General features: G+C 43.0%; 2 protein-coding genes across 5 annotated transcripts; both read right to left on the bottom strand.

Moving 5' to 3' along the window:
• Positions 1 to 776: 776 nt before the first annotated feature.
• Positions 777 to 7078, bottom strand: LOC143446589 (sodium/potassium-transporting ATPase subunit alpha-3-like). The gene is made up of 21 exons (XM_076946295.1): positions 6722 to 7078; positions 6577 to 6636; positions 6147 to 6353; positions 5966 to 6079; positions 5680 to 5814; positions 5401 to 5518; positions 5074 to 5342; positions 4076 to 4274; positions 3885 to 4007; positions 3693 to 3814; positions 3411 to 3603; positions 3178 to 3353; positions 2950 to 3086; positions 2693 to 2843; positions 2466 to 2634; positions 2241 to 2395; positions 2049 to 2172; positions 1838 to 1983; positions 1635 to 1765; positions 1365 to 1558; positions 777 to 1297 (listed from the first exon to the last, which is right to left on the bottom strand). Exons 1-21 carry the CDS (start codon positions 6866 to 6868, stop codon positions 1269 to 1271), a joined length of 3099 nt encoding a protein of 1032 aa, XP_076802410.1. The 5' UTR covers positions 6869 to 7078; the 3' UTR covers positions 777 to 1268.
• Positions 7079 to 7494: 416 nt separating this feature from the next.
• LOC143446588 (sodium/potassium-transporting ATPase subunit alpha-1-like) lies at positions 7495 to 20899 on the bottom strand. 4 transcript variants are annotated; one of them, XM_076946294.1, is made up of 21 exons: positions 20806 to 20899; positions 14077 to 14271; positions 13805 to 14008; positions 13620 to 13733; positions 13418 to 13552; positions 13235 to 13352; positions 12748 to 12882; positions 11402 to 11535; positions 11103 to 11301; positions 10907 to 11029; positions 10719 to 10840; positions 10422 to 10614; positions 10186 to 10361; positions 9958 to 10094; positions 9575 to 9894; positions 9351 to 9505; positions 9159 to 9282; positions 8853 to 8998; positions 8655 to 8785; positions 8393 to 8586; positions 7495 to 8327 (listed from the first exon to the last, which is right to left on the bottom strand). In XM_076946294.1, exons 2-21 carry the CDS (start codon positions 14200 to 14202, stop codon positions 8299 to 8301), a joined length of 3015 nt encoding a protein of 1004 aa, XP_076802409.1. In that variant the 5' UTR covers positions 14203 to 14271; positions 20806 to 20899; the 3' UTR covers positions 7495 to 8298. The 4 variants fall into 4 exon arrangements, with proteins under 4 accessions (XP_076802409.1, XP_076802406.1, XP_076802407.1 ...); XM_076946291.1 differs by lacking the exons at positions 12748 to 12882; positions 20806 to 20899 and adding exons at positions 13038 to 13172; positions 19899 to 20060; XM_076946292.1 differs by lacking the exons at positions 12748 to 12882; positions 20806 to 20899 and adding exons at positions 12243 to 12377; positions 19899 to 20060.
• Between the last annotated feature and the right edge of the window lie 621 nt (positions 20900 to 21520).

Here is a 21520-nt window from a genome sequence, read left to right as displayed (position 1 = left end):
GAAGCTGCCACATGTCCCGGGCTTTGAAAGGACCCACGCAGAAAAACTTTTTCATATTAAGGTATTAGCTCCCTTATCTAAGCTTTTTATAAATATGTGGCTAAGTTTTTAGAACACTTTTGTCAATAGCCCAAGGACCTATTTCATGGGGTGGGAGGATCGACCCCCTCCGACTTTTGAACAAGAGGACGCAGGAGAACAAATAAGAGAAATGAACACGGTCATTGATTGTAAAGGAATTCCGGTCCCAAGTGGTTACAAAAGCGCTGACCACCGTAGCACAAAAACCTAATTCATAAGCCTAGAAACAATTTTGTAACCGTCAATACAGTAGAGGTGGGTGGTCGGTACTTTGAAAGTATCGACGGTAACGGTAACTATCATTTCACGCAAATTATTTATTTAACCCAGTGCTTGCCAATCTTTTTGATGAAGGTTTGCACTTATTAGCGGCACGAAAACCCCAGCCGCACTTGATACGGTCCAAGCCGTGAAACGTTTATCAGGCTGGCCATTTCGTCATTTGTTCACTTTATCTTGGAACTACTTATTGAAATCGTCCAACCAATCAGCGCTGCTAAAGAATACCCGAAAATCAGAGACGAATTTCACCCGCACAGGAATGTTTCTATTCGTGGTCTCACAGGTTGAAAAGCACTGATCTAACCAAGTGATTACGTTTCTGACCAAAACCGCATTCTGCACTCATTTGATTTGCTGTGGATGAACACTCCTGTAATTTTATGAGTTCTTGGATGGCATCTTGACTGAAACGCTTTCTAGAGATTCTGGTTTTAATCAAAAGAAACGTTCAGCGCAAACACAAAAGAAAGCAAAGGATTGTTCAGTCATGCTACGTCATAATAGGGTGACGAACGCAAAAGTTACGAGATTTCTCATAAATATAAATTTTTATGGGGGTTAGGAAAACGAAATCACAACAATGGACTTTATGAGGAAACAGTCAATTTGGTGCGGTAATTGAAATCATTTCTGGATTATAGCGAATGACGTCAATGGCTCAAGTGCATGGGAACGTAGCAAGATTATGACATCATAGAAGTGCAGCGATGCAAGAGCAAAAAGAAGATGAAATTTTGCACAAATGCCAACATTAACACTGACACGAGTGAATGGGACCGGATAGAAATCATAGAAAAAGCCACTTCAGTTTAGAGACGAGATTGAGACATTTCAGGAGCTTTATGACGAAATAATCTACAAAGTAAACTTCTTAGCACGTGGTGGGGTTGGGGAGTTCCACAACATCAGTAATACGTTTCTTTCTCTACCCAACCTGCAAAGTAAAAACATTGTGACGTATGTGTGATGTAACAAGACAGCGGAAGAGGGTCGTTCCGCACCTCCGGGATATCTCCTTAAAAGGAGTCTCCTCCCCTCGTCATAGAGCCAGATGATGAGCGAGAAAGGCATCGGGGCCAGCCACCACTGCCACTCGAGGGGGTAGAACTTGAGCGCGATGTCGAGCCCGGGGCAGTAAACGAGGAAAGTCGCCAGCAGCGTCTCCTCATAGAGGCCCCCGATCAACACTTTGTTCCTGTAACAATGCACATCAGTGACGTCATCGTAACCATTGTGGTCATGAACAATAGAAATAACATAATCGAGCTGACTTCATTCCCTGCTGGAAGATGGAAAGTCGCCGGGTCTTGCTGATTATGAGGTCAGCCCACTGGACAATGACGATCGAGACGAAGAAGGCGCTGTTCGAAGTGTACTCCAGGATCTTCCGACCCTCATAAGTCTGAGGACGCACAGAACAACATGACGTCATCATCAGCAACATGGTGCCGGGATCAAAGGTCAAAGGTCTCACCCATTCCTGTCCGTAGGAGTCGATCACCGCGTTATTGGTGACGTCCTCCCACTCCACCCTGATCCCGAACAACCGCTCCGGTCGGAAGCCGTTCTCCATCATCACCAGGAAGTAGGTGAAGAATCCCGCCAACGCCTGCAGCATACCTGGATGGCGACATACGGTAATAAGTCATGCCGTCGATAGAGATATAAGCAATAAATCATAGTACCGATCTGTCCATAGGCCAGAGAGATCAACCTCTCGTTGACAAGTTTGTCCTTCACCGGGTCACGTGGTTGACGTTTCATGATGTCACTCTCGGCGCGTTCATACGCGAAGGAAATGGCGGGCCACTAGACACGGGGGGTGGTTAGATAAAGCGACTTATATGAGACTTGACTTGAGAATGTGGTGAACTCACCAGATCTGTGCCGAGGTCGATGAACAGGATGGTGATGGTGCCAAGGGGGAGGGGAATCCCCGCAGCGATGAAGATGAGGAAGGGAGTGATCTCAGGGATGTTGGACGTCAACGTGTACGCGATCGACTTCTTCAAGTTGTCGAAGATCAGACGACCTGGGGAAAGAAAGTCATTATGACGTCATTAAACAACAGGACAAAGGAAGTTCAGAGGTCGTGACCTCACCTTCCTCAACTCCGGTGACGATGGAAGCAAAATTGTCATCGAGCAGGATCATGTCGGCGGCTTGCTTGGACACGTCACTTCCGGCGATTCCCATGGCAACGCCGATGTCAGCTCTCTTGAGAGCGGGTGAGTCATTGACTCCGTCTCCAGTGACAGCCACGATCGCTCCCTGAAAGGAAAAGTCGAGATTAGACGGAATGTCATTACGTCATCACAGTTGACCTCACCAGTCTCTGGCAGCCTTCCACGATGATTAGCTTCTGCTGCGGTGACGTACGCGCGAACACGATCTCATTGTGATGACGTAATATATCGTCGAGCTGGTCGCTGCTCATGTCAATCAACCTCGAACCGTGGATGACGCAAGCTTTGACGTCTCTATAGCAAATTGTGACGTCAAAGTATTTGAGGTTTGTAAGTAATAATTTGAAACTAATTACGCAGGAAGAGCATTTTATGCGCATAATGGGTAATTATGACGTACTTGGGGTCAATGTCGGCGACGGGAATGTTAAGTCGTTCCGCTTTCTCCTCAATCGTCTCATTCCCGTCCGAGATAATTCCAACTCCCTTCGCAATCGCCTTCGCTGTGATTGGATGATCTCCGGTAACCATGATAACCTGAAGACGCATTATGACATCATATACATCTCATAATGCCTTCACCAAACATGGACACCAACCACTGAAACAATCTGCCAAAACTTTGCACCTTAATTCCAGCGCTCCTGCACTTTCCAACAGCATCGGGCACGGCTGCACGTGGAGGATCAATCATAGACATCAAACCAACAAATGTGAGGTTTTCCAGAGGAAAGTTGACGTCATCGGAATCAAACTGGTAACCTGGGGGGAAGGTGTCGGTGGGAAGATACTCGTGGCAAAATCCTGGAGAATTACGAGGTTAGAATCGTTGATATTTTGAAGATGTAAGTTGTAACTCACCAAGAACTCTTTCTCCGAGTCCTCCAAGTTCAGCGTACGCGGATTCAAAGTCATCTCTCCACTCTTGTGTCATCTTCTCAACTTGGCCATTGTTCACGATCTTGTCGCATCGATCGAGGATTCTTTCCGGAGCTCCCTTCATCACCAAGAGGTAGCGAGGATCATCTTTGTCTTCCGTTTCATGGACCGACACCTGAACACAACAATCAGCACATGTCATAGAAACATCATAACATTTATCGACGAGTCGCTTTCCTGGGATTAGTTTCTTGCCATCCTCACCTGGTACTTGTTGGTGGAGTTGAATGGAATCTCTGCGACTTTCGCGTTCTTCTTCCTCCTTTCTTCCACTTTGCCGAGAGAGAGTTCGACGTACTTGAGCAGAGCAGACTCAGACGCATCACCTGGATCAAAGTCAAGTTCAAGGTTGAGCCAAGATATTGACCTCCATAGAAACTTAACCTCGAAGCTGACCTGCAGTGTTCCTCTTCAGCACCGGGATCTGTGATTGGTTGGGGAGGAAGGTGGCGCGGTTGCAGAGCAGAGCCACCCTGGAGAGTGAGTCCCAAGTTGCACATTTAACTTCCGAGCTTCCACCTGGTGAGAGGTCATTGTTAAACCATGTTCCGATGTTTGTTGCGACATAAAATCACCAACCGACCAACCTGACTGGTCCTCAGTGGTGTCAGCCTCAACGACCTCGTTGTCGAACCACATATGCGCGACCGTCATTCGATTCTGTGTCAGAGTTCCCGTCTTGTCCGAGCAGATGGTTGAAGTTGAGCCGAGAGTTTCCACGGCTTCCAAGTTCTTGACCAGACAATTCTTTTTTGCCATTCGCTTGGCTGTCAACGTCAGACAAACCTGAAAATGTGAAAAGTCACATGATTTATTTTGACTGATACTTGCAGACTGATGGTTTAATCAGCCCATTCGTCAAGGATTAGCCCATAGGAAAGGGAAAAAGGAATGCACGGATTTAGCCATTCGTATGGGCTGAAAGGAATAATTTCATCTTTTAAAGTAATTGTTGTAAGGCTAATCGTGTTGGAATGAGTAATCCATTTTGTCGCATACGGCTATTCTAATGCCTACAAGCCTTATATAGATAGCCTGTAAGCAGTCTATGATGCAGTATCCGTTAATACTTTGTGCAAGGCCATTCCAACGGTTGTAACTGCAGTACCAATGCCATTTGCACAGATAAACCTATGCTATATGCTAAACTAACCAGTAATCACACTGTACTATACTGTAGTTCGTATCAACACAACAGCCTATAGATGTCAATAATGTACAGCAGTAGCCTTCACCGTACAATGACCAGCCATAGCTGTTGAAAATGGATTACTCATTTCATATAAAATGAATTACTCATTCGAACACGATTAGCCTTTCAACAATTACTTTAAAAGATGGAATTATTCCTTTCAGCCCATTCGAATGGGTAATCCGTGCATTCCTTTTTTTCTTTCCTATGAGCTAATCCTTGACGAATGGGGTGGTTTAATCCCGAGGAAAAATCACAAGACCATGGAAATTGTCTGATTTCATTTTTAAATTTAACTTTGAACTCCTTCAATGATTTTGTCTCAATTTTTAATTTCATAAACTTTCAATCTTATAAACTTCAGTGCAATAATAAGTTGTCAATATTTCTCACCGTAACAGTGGCAAGCAATCCTTCGGGGACGTTTGCCACGATGATCCCGATGAGGAAGATGATAGCCCGCAGCCAGTAATATTGAAGAGCGATCGCAACGATGAAGAACGTTGCTCCCAGGAAGACGGCCACCGCTGTAATGATGTTGATGAAATATCCTATTTCTCGAGCAATCGGAGTCTTCCCACTGGAGAGTCCGGATGTAAGGGATGCAATCCTCCCCATCACCGTGTTGTCTCCGCATCTTATCACGATTCCTTGAGCTGATCCTGGAAGTATGTCAAGTGGTAACCTAACCATGAGGTGGTCACGTGAAAAATGTTTTACCTTCGACACAATTTGTTGAGAAGAAGGCAATGTTTTTCGTCTCGAGCGGATTTTCGTGACTAAATTCTATTCCTCGACTCTGAGGCTCTGACTCCCCAGTCAGTGATGAGTTATCAACCTGCCAGAAAAATCAAACTTAACTGAATCAAATCATTTCATTCAAATGCTAGAAACCCGGTATTCCAGAGATTGGTCAAAATCTGTCACAAACATCAAACATCATCAAACATAGGAATCCTTGAAAAATGAGCAGGTTTATCAACAAAACTTCCCACAAACCTTCATCCCTTGCGCAGATATTATTCGAAGGTCTGCTGGAATCTTGTCCCCTCCCTTCACCTCAACAACATCCCCCAAAACTATGTTCTCGGCCATCACAGAAGTTTTCTCGCCGTTGCGGAGGACTAAAGCTTGCTATGCCAGCAGTAGGAAGCATTTTAAAATCAAAAGTTATGAATGACAACATGAGTTGACAAATCAAATCGACAATTTACTAAATCCATAAAACAGAGCTTATCTTGTGTTCATTTTGCATTGATGTAGTTCAATATTATCAACTACTCACCTGTGGCACCATGTTCTTGAAAGATTCCATTATTTTTGAGCTTTTTGCCTCCTGGTAATATTGAAAGACGCCGGTGATGATGACAACAACTGCCAGCGCAAGTCCAAGGTAGACCTGAGTCAACACAACAATGAGCAACAGAAGTTTATTTCAATGACCTGCAGTGGTGCGAGCTTCTCACATTATCGGTTGATGCTGTGCCTGGGTTTTGAGAAGCGTCGATGCCGTAAGCAATAAAACAGAGAAGTGCTCCCGTCCACAGCAAGGTAGCAAACCCACCGAACAAGATTTTTGCAAATTTGATCCAAGCAGGTGTTGTTTTAGGGGGTGTCAGTGCATTCGGGCCGTATTTTTCAAGAAGTTCATCAGCTTTGGCGGATGAATGCCCCTAAAAGTTAATTTGAAATTATTATAAACCAATACACAACAACACCACAAGTTTTGCTGAAAATGCGAGTCTAAGGCTGAAGTGCACAACCACAGGATGCCTTTGTATACCAGACCCCAGCTATTCAAATTATGACGTCATCTGGTCGTGCACTTCTACACTAGACCCAAATAGGCATTCTAGCTTTGTTTTAGTTCCAATCAACTTCAACTTCAATGCACACCTGACTGGGGTCAACCTGCAATCTTTGACAAAGTTCTTCGATACTTATCTTGTGTTCGTCCTGAACATGAAACAAAACTCATCAATTATCCTCATCGTTACAACAATAAGTTAAACAAATTAATTCCAGAATTAATGCAACAGACCATTGACACTTCCTTCTTAAGGTCGTCCATTGTTTTCTTCCCTTGTTTATTTTTTCCATTTTGCTGCGGTTGAACAACTTCAACTTCTTCGATGCGATCCGGTTCTCCATTTAACTGGGTGCTCTGGTAGACGCCGCCTTCGGCCATGACAGCTACTGTTGAACCTCTCACAACTGACTAACTATGAGCCTTGTAGTAACCTGGGCTCACGCTGCTTATTATGCTTTAAGTCCTCTTTTAGTCAAAACATTATTAGCCGGCCGATAGTCACATGCTATGATGTCATTTCCTGTTCGCATCCTGCACATTATTACATCACACATATCACTCCCGAGCAAGAACGTTTCATTCATTCACAGTTAAACCAAGAAAGCAAATCATTTGAAGCTGTTTTGACTTCGAATAGAAATTAATGCATAGAAATATGAAAAGCGAAAGAGTTCTCAAGCAACGAATGGAATTTAGAACCGAGCAAAGAAATAAATTTTACATCAGAGAACAAACATATCGCACACTATGTCCTTAAATCGTGTAAGTTTTCTAGAAAGCTTTAATATGATTATACCAGGCCTCGAATTCTCCTTAAAAACTTCCGTCTATGAACCAGGAAGTCAAATCATTGTTACTTCATAATAAGGCATCGTCAGCCCATAAGTTAACGCGTGAGCGCATCGTTATAAGGAAGCGCTTTGTGTGCACTGCAACTGATATATCGCAGCATCAACCGCCTGCTACTGAGTGACTTCAACAGACCACGAACTCAGCAACACAAGTTTCTTTCCATCGTCATGGCGGACTCGTTTTATTCAAATATTTCCAATTTAACGACAACTGACAACGTCATAAAATGCAGGTGAAGCTAAAATAATTACCGAGTGGTCTTTGTCGCAGTGGGATGAAACTACTGAATGTCGGCGAAAAACATCAAAAATTGCGATAGTTAAAACAAGATACCTACACACGCACACACACACGACTAGCAAACCACTGCGCGCACTTTGCAAAATGAGAAGGTGCAGATTTTTCACAAGATAATTATAACTCAATCACACATTACTCGCTGGGTCACACAGCCATGTACACAGATGTGTTTTATTTCAGGTCCAGGAACATTTTTCTAACAAACAAACTGCAACCGAAGAATACGACAGCACAACAACATCACACAGACGGCAATGACGCCGGCAAGGTCTTCAATTAAACAAGATTAATGCAGCAATTAGAGAATATGTCTTTTAAAATTAATAAATAATGCAGGTAATGACGTAATTGGCACAAGGCCGATCAATGCACCATTTTGTTAGTAGTATAGGAAGTAGTCACATGGCAAACAACATAAACATCTTATAGAATTTTATAAAAAATTTTGCAACAAATTAATCATGACACCGAGAAGAAAATGCAGAGCACTAATAAAAACATTTCTATGTTTCGATTCTCTGCGAGTTAAAAAATTTCATTAATTTCGCACAACAAGTAATTAACCTGGATCGGAAATTTGCGTGTGTAATGCACGATGTGCATGTGAAGTGTGTGTGCGTCGTACCAACATGGGGGGGAAGGGGAGATGCTTGAAGTTAATAGTAAGTCTCCCTCTCGGCCCAACCTGGACAGCATACAAATTGTGAGTTGAAGTTAAGAAGATAAAGCTCACTTGAGTCAGGATCTCACCTCCAGGATACTTCCGGATGCAGAGCTTGCGGCACTCGTCATAGACCCAGATGATGAGCGAGAACGGCATCGGGACGAGCCAGTACTCCCACTCCATGGGGAACATCCTGAGAGCGGCATCCATCCCGGGGCAGTAGGAGAGGAACGTGGCAAGGGCGGTCTCCTCGAACAATCCAGCGATCAGGACTTTGTTTCTGGAAGAAAAACATTGAATTAGGATCAGAGTTGGAGTGCCACCGAGTGGTCAGAAAGCGAGGATCACCTCATGCCCTGCTGGAAGAGAGAGAGACGACGAGTCTTACTGATGAGGAGGTCAGCCCACTGCACGATGACGATGGAGGCAAAGAAAGCGGTGTGACACGTGTACTCCACCACCTTACGCTGTCCGTAGCTCTGCAGAGGCAAGCAAGACAATAAACATCACATACACCGAGCAGAAGCATCGTGGCGTGGCACCTACCCACTCCTGGCCGTAGGAATCCACGACTGCACCCTGGGATTTGTCGTCCCATTGAACTCGCATTCCGAGGAGATCGTTCGGCTTGAAGCCATTCATCATCATTATGACAAAATAATTGACAAATCCCGCCAATGCCTGCAGCATACCTGCACAGATGAGACTCTTCATCATTGGGCTTGGATGCAGAGTCGCCGTCAGCAACAACTCAACAACCCTCTTTAATTTAATAGACATCTAACATCTACAACTTAAATTCAAACATGGACCAGAGATTTCCTCATTCTTACGACTTCATGGAAATCTTACCAATCTGTCCATATGCGAGCGAGATCAACCTCTCATTGACGAGTCTGTCTCGGACCGGGTCACGAGGCTGACGTTTCATGATGTCACTCTCGGCTTGCTCGTATGCGAGTGAGATGGCCGGCAACTACGACACAATGACATCATAATTACTGTATGAAACAACAGCGACGAGCGGCGGAATCGAGAACCCACCAGATCTGTCCCGAGATCGATGCAGAGGATGGTGACGGTGCCAAGGGGGAGGGGGATGTCGGCGATGATGAAGATGAGGAAGGGAGTGATCTCAGGGATGTTGGACGTCAACGTGTACGCGATCGACTTCTTCAAGTTGTCGAAGATCAGACGACCTGGGGAAAGAAAGTCATTATGACGTCATTAAACAACAAGTCAAGGAAGTTCAGAGGTCGTGACCTCACCTTCCTCAACTCCGGTGACGATCGAAGCAAAATTGTCATCGAGCAGGATCATGTCGGCGGCTTGCTTGGACACGTCACTTCCGGCGATTCCCATGGCAACGCCGATGTCAGCTCTCTTGAGAGCGGGGGAGTCATTGACTCCGTCTCCAGTGACAGCCACGATCGCTCCCTGTCGTTGGCAGCTCTCCACGATGATCAGCTTCTGCTGCGGGGAGGTTCGAGCGAACACGATCTCGGTGTGATTCCTCACGATCTGGTCCAGGTCCTCCTCGCTCATGGAGTTTAGCATCGATCCGTGCACCACGCAGGCCTTTGCGTCTCTAGGGACGACAACAACGATGAGCGCGCGACGTCATTGACTGCACGGAGCTGCCTTCACCTACCGTGGGTTGACCTGGTCAATGGGGATGTTGAGTCGGGCTGCGATGTCATCGACAGTGTCGTTGCCTTCAGAAATAATCCCAACTCCCTTCGCAATCGCCTTCGCTGTGATTGGATGATCTCCGGTAACCATGATAACCTGAAGACGGATTATGACATCATATACATCTCATAATGCCTTCACCAAACATGGACACCAACCACTGACATAATTTGCCAAAACTTTGCACCTTAATTCCAGCGCTCCTGCACTTTCCAACAGCATCGGGCACGGCTGCACGTGGAGGATCAATCATAGACATCAAACCAACAAATGTGAGGTTTTCCAGAGGAAAGTTGACGTCATCGGAATCAAACTCATATCCTGGGGGAAAGGTGTCGGTGGGAAGATACTCGTGGCAAAATCCTGGAGAAATATGAGGTTAGAATCGTTGATAATAATTTGAAGATGTAAGTTGTAACTCACCAAGAACTCTTTCTCCGAGTCCTCCAAGTTCAGCGTACGCGGATTCAAAGTCATCTCTCCACTCTTGTGTCATCTTCTCAGCTTGGCCATTGTTCATGATCTTGTCGCATCGATCGAGGATTCTTTCCGGAGCTCCCTTCATCACCAAGAGGTAGCGAGGATCATCTTTGTCTTCTGTTTCATGGATCGACACCTGAACACAACAATCAGCACATGTCATAGAAACATCATAACATTTATCGACGGGTCGCTTTCCTCTTGATATCACTGGACATGTGAGACCACGATCATCATCACCTGGTATTTGTTCATTGAGTTGAATGGAATCTCACAAATCTTTGCGTTCCTCTTTCGACGTTTCTCAACATCTCCGAGAGAAAGTTCGACACACTTCAAAAGGGCAGACTCGGAAGCATCACCTAGTGGACAAGTTATCGATTACGAAGATTCGAGTATGAAAAGCATCCAGTTGACAATCCACGCACCGGCTGTGTTCCTCTTAAGCACAGGTTTGCTCTCCTCTCCCTGCAAGAACTGGGCTCGGTTGCAGAGAGTGGCCACTCTGGACAGCGCCACCCAAGTCTCGGACTTCGTGTTGAACGTTGTTCCTTTCATCACAAAAATAACAAGATTAAGCAAAAGATCTGGAATTGTCGTGGAATAAGTTGACAACCGACCAACCTGACTGGTCCTCAGTGGTGTCGGCCTCAACGACCTCGTTGTCGAACCACATATGCGCGACCGTCATTCGATTCTGTGTCAGAGTTCCCGTCTTGTCCGAGCAGATGGTTGAAGTTGAGCCGAGTGTTTCCACGGCTTCCAAGTTCTTGACCAGACAATTCTTCCTCGCCATTCGCTTGGCCGTCAACGTCAGACAAACCTGAAAAATTATCCCAAATGTATAAATATTTGGCAACAGACATCCAGTGATTGACCATGAGCAGACATTCGAGGAATTGAACAATGGACATCATACTCACGGTGACGGTGGCCAGCAGACCTTCAGGCACATTTGCGACGATGATCCCGATGAGGAAGACCGTTGCTTCGAGTGGGGAGTAATGGAGAACAAGGGAGATGATGAAAAAGGTGACTCCGAGAAAGACAGCCACACCTGCCATAGAAATCACAGTAAGTGTGCCATACTCAAAAGAATATGGCATTTGCAATAAACTGAATTTAATGATTAATTTAATCAGGTAAATTCAAACATTTTGTAAACAATCAAAACTTGAATGAGTCAGTTCATGCAAACTACTTCAAATGAAATTAAAGACAATGTTTAAAAATAGTCCAAAATTACTGAGCTGTCGTAATTAAAGCTGTTACGACAAGTTTCACCACAAAATCAAAGCAACTACAAGATTCAATTTGTACAATCTGGCATGCAGCACATAATACATGTCATGGATTAGCTGAAATGATAACACCATATGTTAGAGAGCATGCTAACATGGATGATCGAGAAGAAATACTTTTCGTGGAACTAATCTGCTCAAACAAACAGCAATGAGCAGGTAGCAGTGCAAGGGTGATTCCATTTAAAGTAGATTAATTATTAACAGGGTTAATGAATAACCAGAAGTCATAGCAAAGTCAAGCGGCTTAAGACGACATTTACACAGAAAGTAGCAAATTAATGTTACGGTCACAAGCACAGCAAATAGACACGAGACATAAGATGGGTATTTGCAAGGAAAAACGTCCATGGATAATTTTTGCACAAAACTTGCTCTAAGCACTCGAATATGTGGTGAACTTTACTTCGAAACATCAGACACGACGCATGGGGGGGAAGGCAACAAACAGAAATCTCTAAACCTGAGATAACGTGAATAAAATGTTCAACTTCTCGAGCTATCGGAGTTTGCCCGGTGGACAATCCCGACGCAAGGTTGGCGATGCGGCCCATGACGGTGTCGTCTCCGCACATAATAATGACGCCCCGCGCGGAACCTACACGGAGGCTCAGTTAATGCTCGTGAGTCGTCTTTGAAATATTTACAAATTAAAATTCAAACCAAACCAGGGCAGAAACTAGATTGAACTGTTCCTGCCTGACATAAGCATCCTTCCCCTCACACCTGCCCTCATCTCAATCCAACTAAGTCTCAACAACCTTCCATGGAAAACGAAGGCTTTGACAATGTTAGTTCATGCCGTGTGCAACTTAGATAGCAATTTGCAAATCACAGCAATAGGTGGATAATTGCAAGGTTATTTGAAAGCAAATTATAAGCAGCACCACAAGCAATATCCTCATCAAGCTTCGGTTGCTAGGCAACCTGGACATGCTTCCAAGCTCCCTCCATGAAAGAAAACAAACCTGAGATGATGTGGATAAAATGTTCGACCTCACGAGCTATGGGGGTGTCACCGACTTCCAGTCCGGATGCAAGGGATGCGATACGTCCCATCACCGTGTCGTCACCGCACTTGATGACAATACCACGAGCGGAACCTGAAATCGTCAGCAGATTTTATTTCTATGTCCTTCAACTTCTACGATCTTCGACCTTTTCTGTCTCAACTTCTTCGTGCTTGCTTGCTTCTTTCAATAAAACCTTGACCTTGAACTGCCCCTGACCGAGTTCAAATTCACTTTCTGCCTCTCACTTGATACAATCTTGACAAAATTGTGAACTTCGCGTGCAAGTGGAGTCAACCCTGTCTCGAGTCCTGAAGCGAGGGAGGCTATTCTCCCCATCACTGTGTTATCTCCTCCTCTGATCATCACACCTCGTCCTGACCCTGAACAAACTCAATTTAAATTCCCTCGATCTTCCTCTTTATATGTTTCCTCCAGATCTTACCTTCAACGCAGTTGGTCGAGAAGAAGGCAATGTTTCTGGTTTCAACTGGGTTGCTGTTGGTGCATTCTGGCGAGCGAGATTGTGGCTCTGACTCCCCCGTCAGTGATGAGTTGTCAACCTGGGTGAGAAACAACCCACGTTACTTTAAAACCACTCTGTGGTGTGATGATGAATGCTACCGACCTTCATCGAAGATGCAGAGATAATTCTTAGATCAGCCGGGATTCTGTCTCCGCCCTTCACCTCTACGATGTCTCCCAGGACGAGATTTTCTGCAAGAATCTGCGATTTTTCTCCATCTCGAATCACAAGGGCATGCTGCGAGAAGGAATGAAGTTGTGATATGAAGCCAATGATGATTAATGCATTGAGTTTGTGGACTCACCTGTGGCACCATGTTCTTGAAAGATTCCATGATCTTGGAGCTCTTCGATTCCTGGTAATACTGGAAACATCCGGTGATGATGACAACGGCAGCCAACACAATCCCCAGATAAAGCTGCGCCACAGAAACAAAATGATTAGACATCGGAATATTAAGCTCTAGCCACACAGCCATAGACATCATACATTGTCTCTGTTTGCGTTGCCAGTTGAAGCTGATTCCAAACCATAAGCAAAGAAGCACAGAATGGCCCCAATCCAGAGAAGAGTGGAGAAACCTCCAAATAAATTCTTGCAAAACTTGATCCATTCCGGGGTAGTTTTGGGCGGAGTGAGACAGTTAGGGCCGTCACGCTCCAAATATTCGGCGGCCTGCTGCTTGGTGAGACCCTGCAGTACATAGCAGTTGTAAAATCTGAGCAGAGAACATCATGAGTTTACCACGTCAATGGGAGCACCTTCTCCAAGTTTGTGTTGAGTCTGATGAGGAGCTCCTCCATTGGGATCTTATGCTCATCCATCTCCAGCTCTTTCTTCAGATCATCCATGTCCTTCTTCTCCTTCTTCCCCTTCTTCTTGCCCATCTTGTTGTCTTTGTTGCCTCCTTTCACTAAAACGTCAGTTTCTCCTGGTGCCGGCTCCTGAAAAGCCGTCTGCAACAACAAGTCAAAGATTAGAAGCTCGGCCTTGTATTTATTTCAAAGTTTCACAGAAATGAGACGGATCATCTGAGCTTCAACAAAATTGATTGTGACATCATAATGAAACCCATGTTTTATCTCAACATGAATAATTCAATAAAATTCCTAGGGTAGCTCGTGCTTCTAATGCTGTCGCAAACAATTAATTCACCAGCAACCACTGCTACAACCAAGATGTAAGATTCAACAATGTCAGTATTCTACAACAGCTGACATTTTATGAAATAAACGCTTTGTAGACATCAATTAATGAACAAAACGACCGACCTAGTTGCAAGAAAACCAAGTGACCCTGAAACAAACTCAATGCCCTTCTCAGCTAAAACAGAGTTCTATCAATTTAATCAGGTTGTGGGTAGAATTAGAGCAACCTTAACAAATAATTTTCACAAACAATTCTCTGGGGACCATCCACTGTGCTCACTACCAACTACTTCTGGCACCAAAGCGTCACTACCACGGCTCGTGCAAAGTCGCAGTTGCACGGGAAATGCCGGCCCAGTTGTTGTATTTATCCTGCCACAGACAACGGTGTGTGGTGAGCATTGCATGAAATGGAGGCTCAACTGGATATTTGGATCGATTGGACAAACACAACGGCAAGGACCGTGTATCTAGGTCACGAGAAATCCTGGACAAACAACCAGGCTTCGTTGCAATCACATCGATCGAGACGATTGAAGGTCACCGCAACATATGCGCGATTAAAATTCTCGATCTGGATACGGCAACGATGACGTCATAGGTCTATTCGTGAAGAGAGGTTGCCCAGCATCAGATTGAATCGAAGCAATGCTTACTACGCTTCGCACGATTCGTCTGCACCGACGCGCTGACAGTCGTTAAACCGGCAACCGATGGTTAATTATTAACCGAGGTCCATGTTACGCAATACGCCCTTGCCGGCATGGTCGAGGACTGGCGAAGAACACATAAAGGTACCACCTAGCTACCGGCTATAACCTGGCCGAGTTGGATGTAGTCGTAAATCTAGATTAAGCACTGCGAGGAACGGGATTAACGACGTGGTCTTATGGCAGAAGTGAAAACAAAAAAGTCTAAACCTCAAGAAATATTTTCAAGATGAATCATTCATATAATCAATTATTTCGCCACAAACGCCTCAAATTCCGCTGCTACGAGCTTAATCTCACTTAATCCCGCCGCATAAATGCAGTTGACATTCAGGCTGCGTGAAACACGACTATATCGGCAAATCACCGCTTTGTTTGCGAACGGAAACTGCATCGCTGATATCAAGGTCACTGATATCACTTTGTTACAAAGATCTACTGCGCGATACAACCGTGCTCTGACGTCATCGCAATAACCACCAAGTTCAATGCCTGAAAAGCTGAACTTCACCGACTTGTCCGTCTTGCATTGGAGTTTGATTGACATCTGGTTTGACTGGCGAGCGTGTTCAACAATTTTACAATACATAAGTAAACATGCACAGGGACCATAACCGCTGTTGCCGCTTCTACGCGGTCGACAGAGCGTTCACCGGCACTGAAAAGCACGAACGGAAATTTCCATTATTAGCGAACAAGCAACTCAATAAAAAAGTTCCCAGAAAATCGATGCCGAGTCCTCCCACAGCCGGGCGCAATCTTTTCTTATCGATTATGACGTCACTGGTTAGTTTGAACTATAAATGCAAGTCCACGGATATATCACACACGCAAATGCCTCAGTGGCAAGAAAGTTTGCCACCTTGACCAGTATTGCGAAATGAAGCTATTCAAGCTGAAGCGAAATAAGGTTGGCCATGAAGAGAACAAATATTTGTTTCGAGCAAACAATGCTTGGATGAAATTTAAATTTATAGCTGTCCACATGACATTTAGTGATTATTTCTATCATAAAACCCGGTACTGGGCAATAATGAACAATTAACGACACATCTGCGCTTAACAGAAGCAAACGCTTGCTTTAATAATGATTGTAAGATGACACCACGTAACAATTAGGTGAAGTTTCATGGTCACAGAGCGTGACCACAACGAAGGGCGTGACGCGGCCGGCAATGAATTGGTGCTAACTGAGGCTACTGGACGCACTTACAGCCTCTACGCGAACTTCTGCGTTCTGTGATAACAATTCGATTAAGACGACATCAATCTGGAAAAGCAATAAAAGCATTCCGCTCCCTGTAAATGACGTGTGAAAGGTTACATTCTCAATGTGGTTGTTGGGTTATAATCAAGGATGCCTTGCGCAAGACGACTTTTTTAGCAAAAATTCAGTCACTTCACATTTTTCAAAATTTCAAATTCAATACAGGAAATATCACATCCGTTATGGGTCACCTTGGCATCGTCACTTCCGGCGTCCAAAGATACTTTGGCATCGTTAACATCCGCTATCGTTCCTGTGGAACGAAACATGGCGCTGAACGCTGCTACAACAGATAAAGACAAATGCTCGTTGGCATGTTATCGCACAGGAATAAGCGTCACGTCGCTGGGGTTAAGGCGCGGTAAATGTTAACTACAACCTCGTTACAACGACGGAAGCTGCATAAACATCGCATAATTTGACAGCATGGACATAACATTACGATGAGGCAAGCAGGGTCAAGCAGGGTCAAGATCACTGCATTCAAATCAACACGTTGTCGCCAGCATAGCATACGTCATAATTGAAAAGGTGTTCGAGAATTGACCAAGCAGATTGAAAATTCCAGCACGAGTCGGGTTTTGTTGAAAGACAAACAACCTGCTGCTTCGTCATTATCAGATCGGGGCAGAACATGACGCAAACAACGACCTAGATACGAGCGTAATGAAGGTGACATTGCATCACCGCCTCAGGCTAAAACTATTTATTTGAGGAAAATCCTGTACACGGCAACTGACACGGCATAATCGCCTTAGAACAAGTATCGCGCTTTGAAATAGTCAGCTTTAGAGGAACTGGCATTTGGCAGAGCTACAGGGAGATCAAAATCATGAGCGATCACGGAACAACTTGGTTTAATTCTTGTCTCAATGGACTCCCGCGATGCCGATAAAGCGGTTTACTACCACCAGCTGCAGGCATGGGCGGCCACGAACTTGTCACGTGACCTGCAACGGCGAAAAGCTACAGTATAATGACGTCATCTAGTGCGCCGTGAGTTAAAGCAGGAGTGGAAATTTACATAACGCGCTCCGCGGCGGAAGCAACGCAGCACAAATGTTAACTCACAAAGAGGTGTCGATGCCAAAATAAAGCGGTTTTATTAGTCATCAAAGGTCACGTGGCAACAAAAGCGGGTCTGCGCGAGGCGATGGGCTCAGACAGATTTTTGGGGAACGGCCAATCTGCAGGGGGTTTCCCCTCGCATAAAGCAGCCGCAGCCTTCTTCATTCCACTGCTTAAATAACCGAAAACATCTTTCATGTTTTCAACTTGACACAACTGGAAAATAACAAACTCTCAAAACCAGCCACTTATACCGGAATTAACTAATTTTCATTTTTGTGTTTTGAAATTGCATTAGCCTTAGTCGATTCATGTGACCTTATCAATACATCAATGTTAATTTAATGGTGCTCACTTTCTACGCATATGTTTTGAATATCACACACAAATGATTTGCTTCAAAATTACCCCTTGTTAAGAGAACTTGATGAATACACTGGCAATTAGTGTTTCAAGCCAACAGGTGGTACAAAAATTTGAAAAAGGCTTATCAATAATTGAACAGTACAGAAATACCTTAATATGATAAAGAGCATTATTCTTATGTGGCTGTTAACAATTTTATCCAAACAAATAAAATTAAAATACAAATCAACTCCCAGCAATAACAATCATCACTGAAGACAATTTCATTGATCAAAAAGCTTCGGCATTTTTCCAAAATCCTGACAACAACATTTTCCTGCATGACATCATCAGCACCAAGACAGGAGAATCACGATAAAACAACAACTCAATAAAAATAGAAGATCATCGCTTTGTGGCCCGCTTTGGGGTTCGCCTTCAAACACAATTCCACAAAGAAAAAAAATTTCACTTACATCGCTTTTGATTTCATCATTATTGTTATTTGTTCCATTTACTTTTTCTGATTTTATAGGCCCATTTATCCCAACCACTCCAAACAAGAAATACTTGCCGGCTTTGCTGGAAGTTTGTCTGGACTTTTTGCAAACTCAATCATTGTTATTGTGCACAAATGAAAGATGAACTCAGAGCTTAATTTACAGTGAAAAGTTTTGTGTTTTTATCCAAATGTTTTATCACTGATTTTCAAAGATATTCTTAACAATACACAGATAAGTGGACCTCACTTCATAAACCAAACATACTTTGGCAGTTTAACCAAGTCAGTTATTTGAAATCAATTACTGAAGTGACCGATTAAATTACTTTAACTCATCCAAAAGTTCTAGTCATCAAAACGAGCGAGCTTCTACATGAAATACCATCGACATGTTTGCTCATGTCGCTACATATTATATCCACAACAGGAGCTTATTAACTCTCTTTTACTGTGGTTCAATTTAACTGGTTACAATATAAAATGCTTAGATACAAGGTGAAATAGATTGAACCACCACTGGCATTAAATTTTATACTTAATCTAATTTGGTTTCTTTAGTATCGAGTTAATTCCGCACTCATTCATGTTACTTTGCCAAGCTGCACGCAAGCTATGAGCATAGAACAAAATGTTTGTCAACAAATTAAAATCGGCAAACTTGTTTGTCCATGCTTGCCACACAGAAGATTTCTCTGCAAAATGGTTAACTTACACACGTTGCTATACTCAAGCAAAGTAATAACCTTACAAAGATTTTAACTTAAATCTGACTTACCTGATTAAATACATGGACAACAAAGTAAGATGAAATATTGGGTCTAGCCTAGCATACAAACTTGAACTTGTGCACAACCAGATAACGTCACAATTTAAGTAGCTAGGGTCTAGTATACAAAGGCATCGTGTGGTTGTGCACTTGCACTTGTACACTAGGCCCAACATATTTATTCTCAAACATAAGCCACAAAAAAGTGAACTGCAAGCCAAAAGAGTAGATCGGAATTCAAACAGGATTTAGATTTTCGTTTGCAAAACAAATATCAATGTCAATGCGTTTGCCATAGTGGGAACTGTGGCACCTGCACACAAGAGATTCATCAACATGCACGCCCAACTTTCTTATTTTAACGACGATTTAAATAAGCAACGAAAAGCTAGTTGTTTGAATGCCAATTTATAAAAAAATAACAAAGAATTGAGGTTTTAGTGCACGCCAATGACGGCATCACGCCAAAATTTGCGTTTTGGTACGAACGATTTCTTGTCGAAAACTTTCCCTACTTTCCAGTCGGGTGCTTTTGGATTACGCTGTGAGGGAGGGTTTAAGAATAATTAAACAGAAGTCGCACAAAATAAAACGCAAACAATTGTAAGCCACGAGTCGTAATGGAGCAAATACATTAAGAAAACTCACGATCTGGAGACCAACAATATAAGCATGATTGCGGCAGGCTAATATCGAAATAGGCCTAGGTTTAATTTAGGCAATCACATAATTTGCGAAAATGACAACAAATGATTGATGCATTTTCATAAATCTTACCTCTTCCACGCGCTTGTCATTGTCAGCCATGATTGCTAAATATCAAAAATCGCAAAATATCATCAAACAACTTTCAAGCAACCGAATGAGTGAACGAGTCACGCAAGTCGTGACTAAGCTACGGAAATTTCCACCAGCTTACGCTGTTTTCGCTGCAGCGAAATCACACCCGATGGCGCGTTAAATAATAAACCATAAAAATCGATGGGTCATGCAAAGCCAAGCAAGTCAGTGTTTAGAGAAAGTTTAGAATAGTATGTACGATGCAATTTGCATTCATTAACGTGTCAATCTTATCTTAATTGTTTTTCATGGACTAGATTGGTAAGATAAAGTTAGAAAGAAAAAATTGTATAAAAACTACTACTACAGTAAATACTAAATTCTGCATTTTCTCCTTCAAAATTCAAAAAGTAAATCTGAAAATATACCAGATATGTAAACAACAGAAAAAATTGAAAACATTTTAAGTACTTGAACAGAGTACAGTAAAGATTTTAAGTACTTGTATTTCTAAGCTTTTTTATATATTAACATTTTTATAAAGGTGAGTTTCGGTTATGCTATACGACTATTATTTAGCATACTACGATCGTCGTAAGCTGCTTATAAAAGGGCATGGTGAGTTTGAGATGAGTTTCTCCCTTTAATAACGCAACAACAATAACGGTGCAATAATAATTCAAACAGGGAAATAACAATTCTAATCATGCAAATGTTGTGCGTACGTTAATTTTCTTGTTAATGCGGAAAATTGACCCATGCCTTCAAAAATGTCCAAAAAACTTGAAACGATACATTTCGATTTTGCTGTTGCCGTATATTTTGTAAAATGAAATTGTTCTGTTGATGCTTTATTCATGTCTTCCCTTTATATTAAAATATGATGCTGAGCAACGGAACTTACCTGCGAAAATGAGCTTTGCGCTAAATTCTTCTCACAAATTGCCAGACAGATGGCAATGACCTGTAACCCTATTCTATTCTAAAAAATTTAAAACTGTCAAACTTTTTAACTTCTTTCAGAAATTGCATTACCGTAATGGAAAGCTATTATAGCCTGCTACAAAGATCTCGAAAGATATCGACCATAGGTCCAGTTTTATAGCGCAATAGGTTATTTATCCTTTCCTTGAAATGAACTAGCCTATTACAAACGCCTCCAATCAAACACAAAAACTTTAAAACACTTTGGCGCTGCCTTTATGCTTTGATCTTACGAATGATGACGTTTCATGATTTTATCATTTCTATCCATCGAGTCATTATTTTTAGTTTCAAATAAATTTCCTAATGTTTTAAGCTGATTTTCGTTAAGTTAAATCAAGAATAAATGTTGTGTCAACCAACATTAATCTAAAGCAAAACGAAACAGACTAAACCATATCTACGTATGACGTAGCTAAACAGCTAAAATCGATCGTTAACGAAGGCAACCCCAGTGGGCCGCTAAAAATAGCTGTCCAAATTAATTCGTCTGCTCGAAGCCTGGATTTGAGGTTTGTAATATTAAAAAGTCTGCTTTGAGACAAGGTCGCCATATATACCAACGCCAACAATCTATTGATCGAAGTTAAAGGTATTCAACAGTTAACTGAGTTACAGTTTTCTTGAAAGATCCG

The sequence above is a fragment of the Clavelina lepadiformis genome, chromosome 2 (assembly GCF_947623445.1).
Source record: "Clavelina lepadiformis chromosome 2, kaClaLepa1.1, whole genome shotgun sequence".
Lineage (NCBI taxonomy): Eukaryota > Metazoa > Chordata > Ascidiacea > Aplousobranchia > Clavelinidae > Clavelina > Clavelina lepadiformis.
The sequence above is the reverse complement of the archived record's forward strand: the minus strand, read 5'-3'. Positions and strand labels throughout refer to the sequence as shown.

Excerpts from the sequence above, each read along its gene's own strand:
- LOC143446588 (XM_076946291.1), bottom strand. The coding sequence starts at position 19,928 with ATGGCTGACAATGACAAGCGCGTGGAAGAG. Across the intron at positions 13,734-13,804 it reads GCAACGCAAACAGAGACAAT|CTTTATCTGGGGATTGTGTT; the intron begins GTATGATGTCTA and ends TCTGTGGCGCAG. Across the intron at positions 10,095-10,185 it reads GCAGGAGCGCTGGAATTAAG|GTTATCATGGTTACCGGAGA; the intron begins GTGCAAAGTTTT and ends ATCCGTCTTCAG.
- LOC143446589 (XM_076946295.1), bottom strand. The coding sequence starts at position 6,868 with ATGGCCGAAGGCGGCGTCTACCAGAGCACCCAGTTAAATGGAGAACCG. Across the intron at positions 6,637-6,721 it reads TTAAGAAGGAAGTGTCAATG|GACGAACACAAGATAAGTAT; the intron begins GTCTGTTGCATT and ends TTTCATGTTCAG. Across the intron at positions 1,766-1,837 it reads ACTCCTACGGACAGGAATGG|ACTTATGAGGGTCGGAAGAT; the intron begins GTGAGACCTTTG and ends GTGCGTCCTCAG.